Source organism: Vicugna pacos, chromosome 13 (genome assembly GCF_048564905.1).
Source record: "Vicugna pacos chromosome 13, VicPac4, whole genome shotgun sequence".
NCBI lineage: Eukaryota > Metazoa > Chordata > Mammalia > Artiodactyla > Camelidae > Vicugna > Vicugna pacos.
The window spans coordinates 15,251,377-15,264,026 of NC_132999.1; the positions used below are offsets into that span (position 1 = coordinate 15,251,377).

Here is a 12,650-nt window from a genome sequence, read left to right on the forward strand (position 1 = left end):
ATAATACAGGACAAGGAAAGTAAACATTTAAACATTGGTTAACCAAGGTGGCAGTATCTTTATTTGGCTCAGATCTAAGATGGGGCTCTCGAAAGTAATTCACTTGGTGCACTAGGAGAAGTGAGTCATATGTTATCTCTGAGATAAGCGCTATAATTTTTTGTTTCTCTAATTTAAATGAGTCCATTTATTCATCAGACATTTTTTGAAAGCTCTTTATATGCCTGGCACTGTGCAAAGGACTGTGGAGTTTCCAAAGAAAGACAAAATGTCACTCTCTGGGAGTTTACAATCTAGTTAGGGAGATGAGATACAACTCTTAACACAGGATTGAATTATGATGTCATATATGAGTAAGACAGTACACGCATATATAATATATAACATGTAAGAGTTTTAAGGGGTGAACTCTTCTAAGAATTCGAAGAGGAAAGTATATCACTGACCAACTAGACCTGGGTATATCTTTTAAGAAGAATATTTCCATGGAAGAAGACTAAAAGATCAGATAGTCCAATCCTTCTGTTTCCTAGAGGTGGATTCTGAGACTGAGGCCCAGGCCCACACAGATAATTAGACAGAGATTCAGTGTGGAGGCAGGATTCTTGGGCTCTAGTCCAATGATCTTCCCTTACATGACTGCCTCCTGGTGAGCTCAGCTGTGAGCTCAGCTGTGAGCACGTTGGAGACTTAAAATGCAATATTAGATTTGAAGGGGAATAGGAAAGGGGGGAGGGTATGACCAGCAGTAGAGTGCATGCTTAGCATGCACGAGGTCCTGGGTTCAGTCCCCAGTACCTTCTCCAAATATAAATAAATAAACCCAATTACTGCCCCCCCCCCCCGTAAAGAAAAAAGAGAGAGAGAGAAAAAAAAAAAAGAATGAAGAGGAATAGGAAAGAGAATGTGGTTGATGGAAGTTCTGGAGATGAAGAGGAAAATCTATGTTTTCATGAATTTGAAAATTATTTCAAAGGTTTAGCATAAGAAACTTATGATAAAGTTTTAAGTTGACAGACTAAAGAATAAAAGTCTTTACACACCTTTGGAGAAATTCATAAGTAGAAGCAGATGCAAATTTGAGAAATGGTACTATGAAAGGCAATAAAATGTTAAGACTTTAAAAAAAGAAATGAGTTACAGAGTGGCATACTTCTGTTTTAGTCCTGCTTTATCATTTATTAATCAGAATACCTTGAGAAAGTCACTGTAACTCTCTAGATCTTACTCAATTTATCAATAAAATGAAGGTAATAAATAACAGGAATTAGTGCAAATTTCTATCTAGTATTAACAGTCTATAAATCTAAGTATAACTTATTGGTTAAAATAATATTTTAGAAAGGAAATATTCTTATTTTCATATAGAAGTAAAAGCACATTGCTGCAGTCAAAAACAAAAAAAACAAAATAGTTGTATAAGCACAGAAATGGAAATATAAAAAAGGGTTTCACTTTTTTTCTTATGCCTTACACAGTCGGTATTCAAGTTAATTTTGTATGTATAGATCAAATATTCACACTAGTATCCCAAAATTGTGTCTGGAGCTCTGCATGTAGCTGTAGCTGTTTGACTCAAATTCAAGTCTCTGGCTGTTCAAGGATTTCTATTTTGAATCACAAGAGCCCTAGAGACTAGGAAGAAAGACAGCAGCTAACAATGAACTTGAATCTCTTCCTCAGAATTCTGTGACTCTCCACCTAGGTGGAGGACTAATACTGAGGCAAATATAATGGCTTTCCACTGATCCAGTTAGACTCTCTTATCTTTATGAGCAAAATAATGATGATGATGATGGTGGTAGTGGTGGTGGCAACAATCAGTTATGGAGAATCTATTACATGTCTGCTATTGTGCTACTATGCTAAACATTGCATATTATCCCTGTTGATTATTTAAAAGATAACCTCACTTTTAAAAATTATTTTTTAATTGAAGTATAGTTAATATACAATGTTTCAGCTACTATGCTAAACATTGCATATTATCCCTGTTGATTATTTAAAAGATAACCTCACTTTTAAAAATTATTTTTTAATTGAAGTATAGTTAATATACAATGTTTCAGGTATATAGTAAAGTAATTCAGTTATAAATATCTATATATTCGTTTTCAGATTCTTTCCCATTATAGGTTATTACAAGATATTGAATATAGTTCTCTGTGCTCTATAATAAATCCTTGTTGTTTATCTATGTTACATATAGTAGTGTGGATCTGTTAATTCAAATTTATCCCTCCCCTCTTTCCCCTTTGGTAACCATAAGTTTGTTTTCTATGTCTGAGTCTATTTTTGACAACCTTGTTTTATATTGTTATTTATTATTTAATTTTATTTATTATTATCATCTTTGCTTTATAGATAAAGAAATGGAAGCTCAAAGAGGTAAAGTAATCATTCCAAGTCACAAAGTTAATAGGTGGTAGAGCCAGGATTTGAATTGGGAATTTGTCCTTCCTGAAGGTGATGTGGTGCTGGATATGCTATATTGCCTAAGCTAAGAAAATGTCACTTCTCAAATGAGTTTCACAGAACAAAGTTAACTGCCCAACAAAGGAAATTAATAACTGATTTTGCCTCTATAAAATCTTTTATAAATAGGGTGGTAGAATTAAGTTAATGTTGGAAAAGTAGATGAAGCTTTTGGGACTATTTCTATGAATGAATCTGAGTTTTTGGTGGTGGTTGTGAAAAAACATCAAGTGCCACTGGAAAATCAATGTGAAACAGAAATTAAAGTTGTAGTATCCAATATGATTCCAAAATTTGAGAAGGTAGGTGATGTACAACAGGTGCACACATTCCATTAGTATGTAGTTTTGGTTATTTAAGAATGAAATAAAAATATTATTTTCTCTTTCAATTTATGTGTATTATTTTTCAAGTAACCATAAAGTAGGGCATATATGTTTATTAAATTGCTCAGACCTGACAACTTAAATGGAACAGCTAGGTATTCTTTTGGTTTAGGGTCACTGTAACAAAATTACTAAGACATTAAAGGCATTTGTGTACCAAGAGTTTAGGAACCTCTAGACTGTACTTATTTTATGTCACTGTACCATTATCCTTCCTTCTTTCCCTCCTCTTTCCCTGCCTTCCTCATTCCACAATACTCTCCATCACATTTTACCTCTACCCATACTATTATATTAATATGCAAATTATAAATGCATTAGATCAGCAGAGTCAAGAGAGATTTCATTTTATTGGCCATTTGTGGATTGTTATTGCTAGAACACATGCTATTCAACACACAGGTGATAAAATGTGGATAGGTAAGGTAGCCAAAAATCAATCATTCACTCAACAAAAACTCAGAGAAACTGTCCTTGCCTTCAATCAACTTCTAATTGATTGAAGAGTCAGACATGCTACCAGGGTTACAACAATGGACGGTATCAGTCAATCACTTATTCAACAGTTATTTGCACCTCTGTTCCATAATAGGCACTATGCTCCACGCTGAGAGGATGATGGTGGGCAAGACAGATGGTCCCTGCCCTCATGAAACCCAATATCTGAAGCTAATTAACAAAATAATCAGAAATGTTTTTGTTATATTTAAATGCTAACAAACAAGGTGATCTGTTGGACAAAATCAGAGGGTTCTACTGGTCAAAGTGATCAGGGAAGTCCGTCCTGTTGATAATCTTTCAGCCGAAATTTGAAGGATGAGGAAGTGCTAGCTATACAAAGAACTGAGTGCTATAGACTGAATGTTTGTGTCCTCTGCAAATTTATATGTTGAAACCTATGTGTTGGTACTTGGAGGCTGGGCTTTGGGGAAGTGATTAGGTCAGAGAGTGGAGCTCTCATGAATGAGATTAGTACCCTTATGAAACAGACCCCAGAGGACTTCCTGACCCCTTTTACCATGTGAGGTCACAGATGGCCATCTATGAAACAGGAAGTGGGCCCTCACTAGACGCTGAATCTGCTGGTGCCATGATCTTGGACTTCCCAGCCTCTGGAACTGGGAGAAATAAATGTTTTTGCCTTTAGTGACTGAGAGATCAATGGTCAGCACCTGGCTCTAACTGTATACTAACCCCTGATAGCTTTCAGCCTTTGAAATTTTGATTTTTAAGTCTCTTGAGCTTTGATTTTTACACATAAATAAAATATGGCTTCTTAAAAAGAAAAGTCTCTACGTCACCCAGGCTACTGTATTCTGTTATAGCAGTCCAGATGGACTAAGACACTGGGGAAGAACAAATGCAAACTCCACAGGCACGTATGAAGGGAAGTGGGGCAGTGGGAGCCTTCATATCTCTCTGCCCTCCTTTGTCCTTATGGCTCTCCTGGCTATATTCTCTGTCTAGAATAACATGTGTTAAAACTCTTGGCATAGGGTTGACAAATAGAAAGTGATCAACAAGTGCTGATTTATTTTTCCTTTTCCCTCTTACTCTACTACATATGTAATCTATTTGCCTTTTTTCCCCCCTGTTTTCTGCTTCTGGTTCTACCTACCTCTATTTGTTTTTTCTTGGTTTTCCATATTTAACTACATGGATAAGTATATTATGCAGTGTGTGATACCCTCTCCCACATTCTTGGTAGTATGATCTAAATAATGATGCCTCAAGAATGGCATACACACGCAAAATATATAAGAACAATGCATAAATACACTGATCGCTAGGCACTTGTTTATTATTATTTCTCTCCATTTAGGGTCCACTCCAAAAGCTATACATATTTTTTGCTCACATCCAGTTGGCCCAAAGTTAGTCACATGATCACCCCAGCTACAAGGGATGCTGGAAATTGTAGTCCTTGGTTTAGGCTGCCATGTGTCTAGTTAAATTTTAGAGTTCCTATTATAAAAGGAGGAAGGGAAGACTGGATATTAAGGAGCAACTATAGCCAGAGATTAAGAAAAGAATCTAGAAGCTCACGCAGAGAAACACAAAGAATAAACCATCAACAACTAGTTATATATAAAGGACTGAGGAGAAAATGATATTTGATTTCTCATTAGCAACACGTTAAGCTTAGAAGACAATGGGATAATTCTTTGCATAACTGGAAGGAAAGTATCCATCCTATATAAAGAGAAACTAACAATCAAATGTGAGGGTTGAAATAAAGACATTTTCATTGATCAGCTAAGCACTTGGTTATTTGTATTTATTATATCTGGAAGTTAAATAGATAGAGTATGACACCTAAATTTGGATGCAGTAATTTGAGAGGGGAGGATGATACAGAAAGCAACATTTTCTCCTTGCTCTAGGATGGCTTAAAGTTGGAAAAAGAAGCTCTAGAATCTCAATTTTAGAAAAAGTACTGATATTTTCAAGGAAATTTCTATTCAAGAGGAAAGGCCAGTAGAAGAAAGCTAAGAAAGTGGGGTGAACCACAGAAATAAATATAAAGCTGAAAGTTGAGCTTTAATCTTATTTAGCTTGACTACTGCAGCTAATTAAGAAGTTTAGTTAGATAGGCAATATGAAGTCACTGTAGTGTGTTAAGGAAGGCAAGATTAGATGTGCCGTTAGCAAGGCAATGAGGGGGCCTGGGGACAAGGTAAGCCAAGAAACTGACAGTTTTTGCAGAAATGCAGGACAGAGTTGAGGGCCTTAGGAGATAGAGGAGATATACTTAGATGAAAAAGTATAGGTGTTGGTGATCGTTTGGAAGGGGTAGGAAGTGGGGAGAAAGAAGGAAAATAAACCAAGATATCTCCCAAATTTCTAGTTTGAGTGAACTGATAGATAATGATGCCAGCTGAGATCAAGATCAGGAATATAAAAGCGGAAACAAGTTTGAGGTGGAAACATTAAATTTAATTTTGGATTTGTTAAGCTTGAAGTGCTTGTGGGACGATTTTAAGATTTTTCTCTGCTGTCAGGTTATTATTAAATTCAAGACCAAAACCACCTTTCCCTTGCCTCCTTGCCTCACCTTTCCCATCCCTGTATTGAACAATTTTAGGATCTACTTATTTTTTAGCACAGTTATTCAGTTTATAGGTTTTCATGACCTCACAGTTATTTTGATGTTAAACTGTGATGACATGGGATCTAAATATAAAGTATATGTGTATGTAGTTTGTATCTGCTAAATATCACTTTTCCTCCTTTATGTATTATTGCAGTTATCTTAGAGATTAAAAAGTCTGTTGCTTTGCTATAGTATATCTGTAATATTTTGGGAAGAAAAAAGTACAATAATACTGATTTTTATAAGCGAAATGAAAAAAGAAAGAAAAAAAGTACAATAATATCGATTTTAAAAGCACAATGAAGAAAGCAATGAAAATGAACAATTACTTAAAATTTTTTTCCTAAACATCCAGCTATATTCCTCTCTTCTGGGGCAGGCTGGTACCACCCACTGCACACCATGTTTATTTTTGCTTAAGCTTTTTCTTTTTTTTTCTCTTTGCGTCCTGGAGTTACTTTCTCTCTTTTTTACTTTAAAAGAATCACCCAATCTTTAATATGTGATTCAAACTTAAACCTGTTTCATGTAATTTTTAAACTGATTGGCAAAGATTGCTTACCTCTCCAATTTCTTAGAGTATTATATTCTACATCACGCAACCAACCATGTTATCCTATTTTATATAATATATTCTCTAATTGCTTCATCTGTCTTAAGTTTACCTGATTAGGCTCTAAATCATTTGGAGCTATTCACACATTTTATATTTCTTTTCTCTCTCTCACAGTGTTTAGCACAGTGCTAAATATACAGTTGGCGTTTAATCAATGCAACAAACTGGTGCTTTGGAACGCAGATTTGTAAAGAGTTCTGTTAACCTAGATTTCTGAGCAGCAGGTATAGGAACTTCCAGGTGTACTCATACCAGTTATGTTTCTAATGAAGATAAAAAGATGATAATCAAATTAGTTGAAGAATAGATGAGATAGTACAGAGGTGGCACAAATGTAGTTGAATTCTTTTCAGACCACATAAATTGATAAGGATGAATATCAATTCATTTTAAAATATAGGAACTAAGCTTCACATAGTTAGATTCCATAAAGCTAAATTTCAAAGTTATCGCCCCTTTTTTGTTGTTTATAGATGTGTTACCTACAAAGGGTGTTCCCCAAACACAAAAACATTAAAAAAAATTAGCTCTAAATCTGATTAAGAATTTTCCTGAGATTTGCAAAATTAAAAAAAAAAAACACTTCATTTAGTCTTTTCTAATGACTCATACAATGAAAGTTTGGGGTAGTCAAGGAATACAAAGAAAATGATTTAATGCACTCACGGGTCAGGCCTAGCTGGGTGAGTAAATTATTCCTTCTGTGTGTATTGGAACTTTTGGAGCTGTATTAGTGATTTTAGGCCATGAGGGGGTCACTTATTAAATGCAACCCTCATAGTTTGAAAGAGTAAAAAGATTCATTTATATATTAGGAAAAAATGCACTTATCAAAGAAGATCTATTCAATTAAAAAACATATCATTTACTAATTCCAAAAAATCCAAATCACACTGGCAATTACCAATAACCTTGAAATACCTCCACTGTAATTTCCTTTGGGGCTACAGGCCACTTGTGTTCATATTTTTCTTTCACAGTTTGCTCCGTATTAGCAGTTGGATTTGAATTCTCAACACGCACTCCATGGCTTGGCTTACCCACCAGATTTTGAACAGATTTTACCATATTCTTTAAATCCTCTGGGTAAGGAGTTGGATATCGTTTTAGGTTTATTTCAACCTAGAAGTTTATAAAAAGAAATTTAACATAAAAATACTTTCAGCAGGCATGTTCACAAAACTACTCCATTTTACGTGCAGCAGTATAACCAAATGCAATATAGTGAGTGTTGAGCTGGCTGAAAAACAGTACTGCAGAGTAGAACACAGAGTTCTTCTTACATTGTGCCTCCTGGGACTTCTCCCCACCCCTAACCACCCTTCTAGATTAAAAATAATTTTTGGATTTTTTAGACCTACTCTGTAGATGGTTGAAATAGCAGTAGGTCAAACACTGAAGTGACTGGTAATGTCTGAAAATTTAATCAAGTTACTATCAGCTGCTTTTATACTTTAGAGGCTATTCCCTTCCCTACCTCAATTATTTATAAGTAATTATTTTGACACTAAAAATATCTTTGGACTGTCAATGCAGGGGATGAGAGGAGACCCGAAAAGATTTACAAGTAGAGTTACCATGTATTAAAAAAATGGGGGGTTGACAGTATCTGCTATCAACTATGTGTCAGCTCTATGTTAATTAGAATGCTACATCGAAAGGTAGGGTAGCAAATTCTTGTTAATACCTAAAAAAAATATCTTCAGGGAGGCCTTTATAAATAAATAAAATAATAAAATAAACTTATAAAGTAACATGCTTTATAGGTTATATCTCACAATAAAGGGAAATGAAAAATCATGGACATTGTCTAAGATAGTCTAGGTAAATATGTAAATGTTGGCTTATATTTATCCAGATATTTACTTCTCTTCTTGAATTCATTTTTGGTGTATCAAGCTGACTTTAGGGAATATATATATATATATTGCATGCTGATTAAAAGGGAGTGGGAGGAAAAATAAGGGGCAAATTTATTTGGCCTGGTTTATTCCAGTAGTCATATCTTTTGTCATCTGAGTAGAATCAACTTTACAAAATGGAATGGTTTATGTGATTGTGAGTATATGTTGTGGAACGTGTGTGCGAGAGTGGGCTGGGGGAGGGAAAAGGCGGAAAAGAAAGAGGAAGAGTGGGAATGAGAGATAAAAGGAGAGAGAGGGTGGGGTGCACACATAGCCACCCCTACACACCTATGTAACACATGGGATGTAAGAAACTATGATGGTGGTATAGATCTGAGGATTATAAATGTGAATTCAAACACTTTTGCTCATCTGCAGTTTTAGCAAATCCATCAACTTTGTTATTCTAGCATTTCATCTTCCTTATAGCTCCCTGTCCGTATCACATACTGGGACTGGACTTCACTAGATGATTTCTAACACTCCTTTCAGTACTAAAAATACAAAATTATTTTTCCAATAAATTTTTGGAAAGCTGATGAAAAAACCAGATAATTTTGTTAGTATAAATATTATTGAATACAATTTAATCTTTAATATGCTGAAACAAATAATAAAGTTAATAATATATAGAAATAAAGCTATAAAAATATAACCTAAGAAGAAGTTAGACTTTAAAGGAAAAACAAGTATAAGTTGTTAGAGTGTAACATAAATATATCTAAGGGTATTTTATAATGCATTCTTAAATAAACATAAAAAGAATGATAGCCATGCCACAAAAAAGTCCACTGGGATGCATGCATTCTTGGATCTGCTGTTTATGTTGATATTAGAAATATTAATCACAAATTAAATCTAAATTTTAAATTATATTGTTGAACTTGTTTAAAAGTACTTGATATCAAAGGGCTAAAAGTCAAAAAGCTACATCTAAAAAATGTAAAAATGTAAATTGTAGAATGATATGACTGTTATGCCAATTAAGAACATTTTTTAAATTTTAATAGTTAGTGGTACATGAATGAAAAATAATTTTCAAATAGTGCATTAAATTATAATTCTACACAACTTAAAAGTCATCAATGCTAAAATTACACTTCTGAAATGAATCAAAGGCAAAAAATGGGAAGTGTTCTTTCTTAACTGAATTAAATACTTCATTGAATAATGTAATCTAATTTTTGTAGACGCTGTGTCTCATCCGACACAGTTAGATGACTACTTACTGATGGGCATGGTTATTTTATAAACAAGTTAACATGATACTTTGGTCATATCAACAGGATATATTTGGGTATTTTATCTCTGTAAAAATATTTAACTCTAGAAGCAGAAATGAATTTGCCATGAAGCTAATGAAGCTTAAACTTTAGAGTCTGTCACCTGCATGGCTCTTCCCAAAGCCTTATAATGGGTCCTACTTATGTATTTACATGGTTATTTTCTATTCTTTTCCTCAAAGAGGCTGCTCTCCAAACTGTGGAAGCTTCCAGTCTCATAAAACTTGGATTTGTTCCATGTATACAATAAGCTCCTTGCTTCTCACTTTCTAGTCTCCTGGCAGAATTTACTGGACTTGAAGACAGAAGACCTAAATTTAAGCTGGAGGTTTATCCCCAGCTAGCTACCAGCCACAAATCTTTCTGTCCAGTTTCTACTCATGTAAAATGGGAGTGATAATATCTTGGGTTAATCTAGAGCTCAAATGAGATAATAAACGTGAAAAATTCTTTGAAAATTTGTAAGTTCTATGCAGAGATTATGTACCATTTTCGTATCAGACTTAAGTTATATATTTTTAAAATCTGGATTCTTTTGGCAATCTAGTTCTAATAGATAAATGTCTAACCATAATACCTGTAACTGTCTGGAGTTTTTTTCAGATTGTATGCAGCAACAACTACCATTTATTCAGTATCTGCCATGTGCCAGGCATCATGCAAAATGTTTTATAGGGATATTTAATTTATTATGTTATTTATATGATAAACAATATTTATTTTATTATTTACCATGTTGATTTAAATATAAATGAATAATAAACAGCTATAATTACTAATATTAATTAATAATCTGTAACTAATTATCAATAAGTATCATTTAAATTTCACAACCCATTGTAGCATCTGCTCCCATTGTACAGGAAGAAAGCAGGGACCCAGATGGTGTAAGTTACTTGAAGGCCGTACAGTTACAGGTAGAAATGCTCAGATTCAAACTCAGGTCTTTGACTCCAAAGTTTATGCTACAGAAATGTCACTTGGTTCAGAGCTGTTCTCTGATATCGGTGAAGCATATATCTGTGCAGTCTTGTGGGAGAAATGATGTAAATCTAAAATGTGAATTTTAATGTGTTAAGATAATTTCAATTTTTTAAGATGTAAAGCTAACACAGTATTTTATTATTTCTTTTTAAATGAAACTGTAGTATTTTATAATCCTATATGTTTGTAAGTTCTGTAAAAGCATATCAAATGTGCTTTTACAGATTGTTTTGCCTCCCTATTTTCCAGCTCACGTGTGATGTGCTTCAGAAATGAATCAACATGATCATGAACACAATTATAATAATAGTTCAATAATGTCCAAATACAAAAGCAGTTTCTTTATATTTCTAAATATACAGGCTATAAATATGCCTTTATTCTAATATGGGATAAAAATATGTAAATTCATTTACTAACACATAAGTGGGAAAAATCTGTCAATTATGTTCTTATCTAAATGTTTTATCACTCACCATAAAGTATTTGCTCATTTTACATATACATTTTAGTAAAATGCACCATTTTTACTGAAATGTTGTTTTATTTTAATTTTGAAAAGTAGAAGCGTTTCACAACATTAGGTACATCTCAGACCTAAATAAAGTGCAGTAAATGCAAATAGCAGCTGCAAGATGTTGGAGACTCCCAAAGATTTAGCAATGAAGAAAGAACTGCTGTTCACAGCCAAGGGATTTAGAAATGATATCTTGAATTCACACAGAATTATGCTTTTCTTGTGTAATGATCAAATTTTAATTTGATTTGATCGTAAATTCCAGTAAGAGAAATAATAGTTAATGCTTTGGTTATTAATTGGTAAATACCTCATTCTAGAAATTAATCAGAATAGTTTCCATAGAAAACCTATAGTACTTTTATTAAGGATTCTCACCTTGCCTTATATTGCAGAAAGAATATAAGACACAGAATAAGAATCTAGTCCATTACATGTGGATGATAAAGCTTACCAAAAAAATAGTGTTCTTTTATATCCCATTAAGACTTTTTTTTCATTAAACTCTTAAACACCCCACCCACTGAGATAAGGAAGCCCTATTTGCCACAACTCCCAAGCCAATCTTCTCTTACAGGAATTCTCATCATCTGTGCCTTCAGATTAAAGGAAAATTGATGCCTTTCAACAGATGTCCATCTTTGTGTACAAAGTCTACTCTCAGCAAATTTCAATTCAAATCTCATGCTGTTTTAAGAATCAAATTTTAGTTATTTAATCTCCACCAGAATTGATATTATTAAAAGATAAGTGTGTATGTCTGGGGACAATTTAGATTGCATCAGTAGTGTCATCAACATTCTGCCCGACTATTGGTATTCCCACACTTTAAATTAAATTAAAAAATCTTTAAAAATAAAAACATAAATAAAAATGAAGCACTCAACTCAAAAACCATGCCAGATATCCCACCAGACGGCACCTCAAAATGATGTTCCCTCCCCTCTGACTCAGTTCTCCCCACCCCATTGCCAATGTCAATGAACAAGAAATTAAATTGGGATCAAACACTGGCAATTGATAGGTTTCTATATGATCAACATTTCTTACCCCAAATCATGCAGAACATACCCCATAAACCACTGTTCCAAGGTTGCCTCTACATAGGGGATTCTCCTACCCCAAACACCTAGGCCTACCTGTCTGCCACTTAGAGAGGGAAGAGTGGTGGATTGTGCTGCAACTGGCAATGGAGTACACATGCTCCTTTCCTGCTGGAGGCCACTTATACAACCCCATGCCAGCTGTGGGTCATTCTGGGGGACGGGCATATCTTGGATCTGCTGATCACACCTGGCCCATGGTGTGCAGCAATCGCCAGACAGTCTGGCAGGTTGGAGAGTAATCCCACGCTGGCCCCTTTCCCAGGGGGCTTGGCAGGAGTGATCCTG

At 34.3% G+C, this 12,650-nt stretch overlaps 1 protein-coding gene across 4 annotated transcripts in view; it reads right to left on the reverse strand.

Annotated features, from left to right (window-relative positions):
• LRRC7 (leucine rich repeat containing 7) overlaps positions 1–12,650 on the reverse strand; it is a 426,756-nt gene that overhangs the window by 74,199 nt on the left and 339,907 nt on the right. For all 4 annotated transcript variants that reach the window (XM_031683476.2, XM_031683477.2, XM_072975751.1 and 1 more), the window contains exons 15-16: positions 12,399–12,647; positions 7,493–7,693 (exon numbers count right to left, since the gene is read on the reverse strand). In XM_031683476.2, the coding sequence (XP_031539336.2) occupies positions 7,493–7,693; positions 12,399–12,647 (450 nt within the window). The remainder of the gene's footprint in view (positions 1–7,492; positions 7,694–12,398; positions 12,648–12,650) is intronic.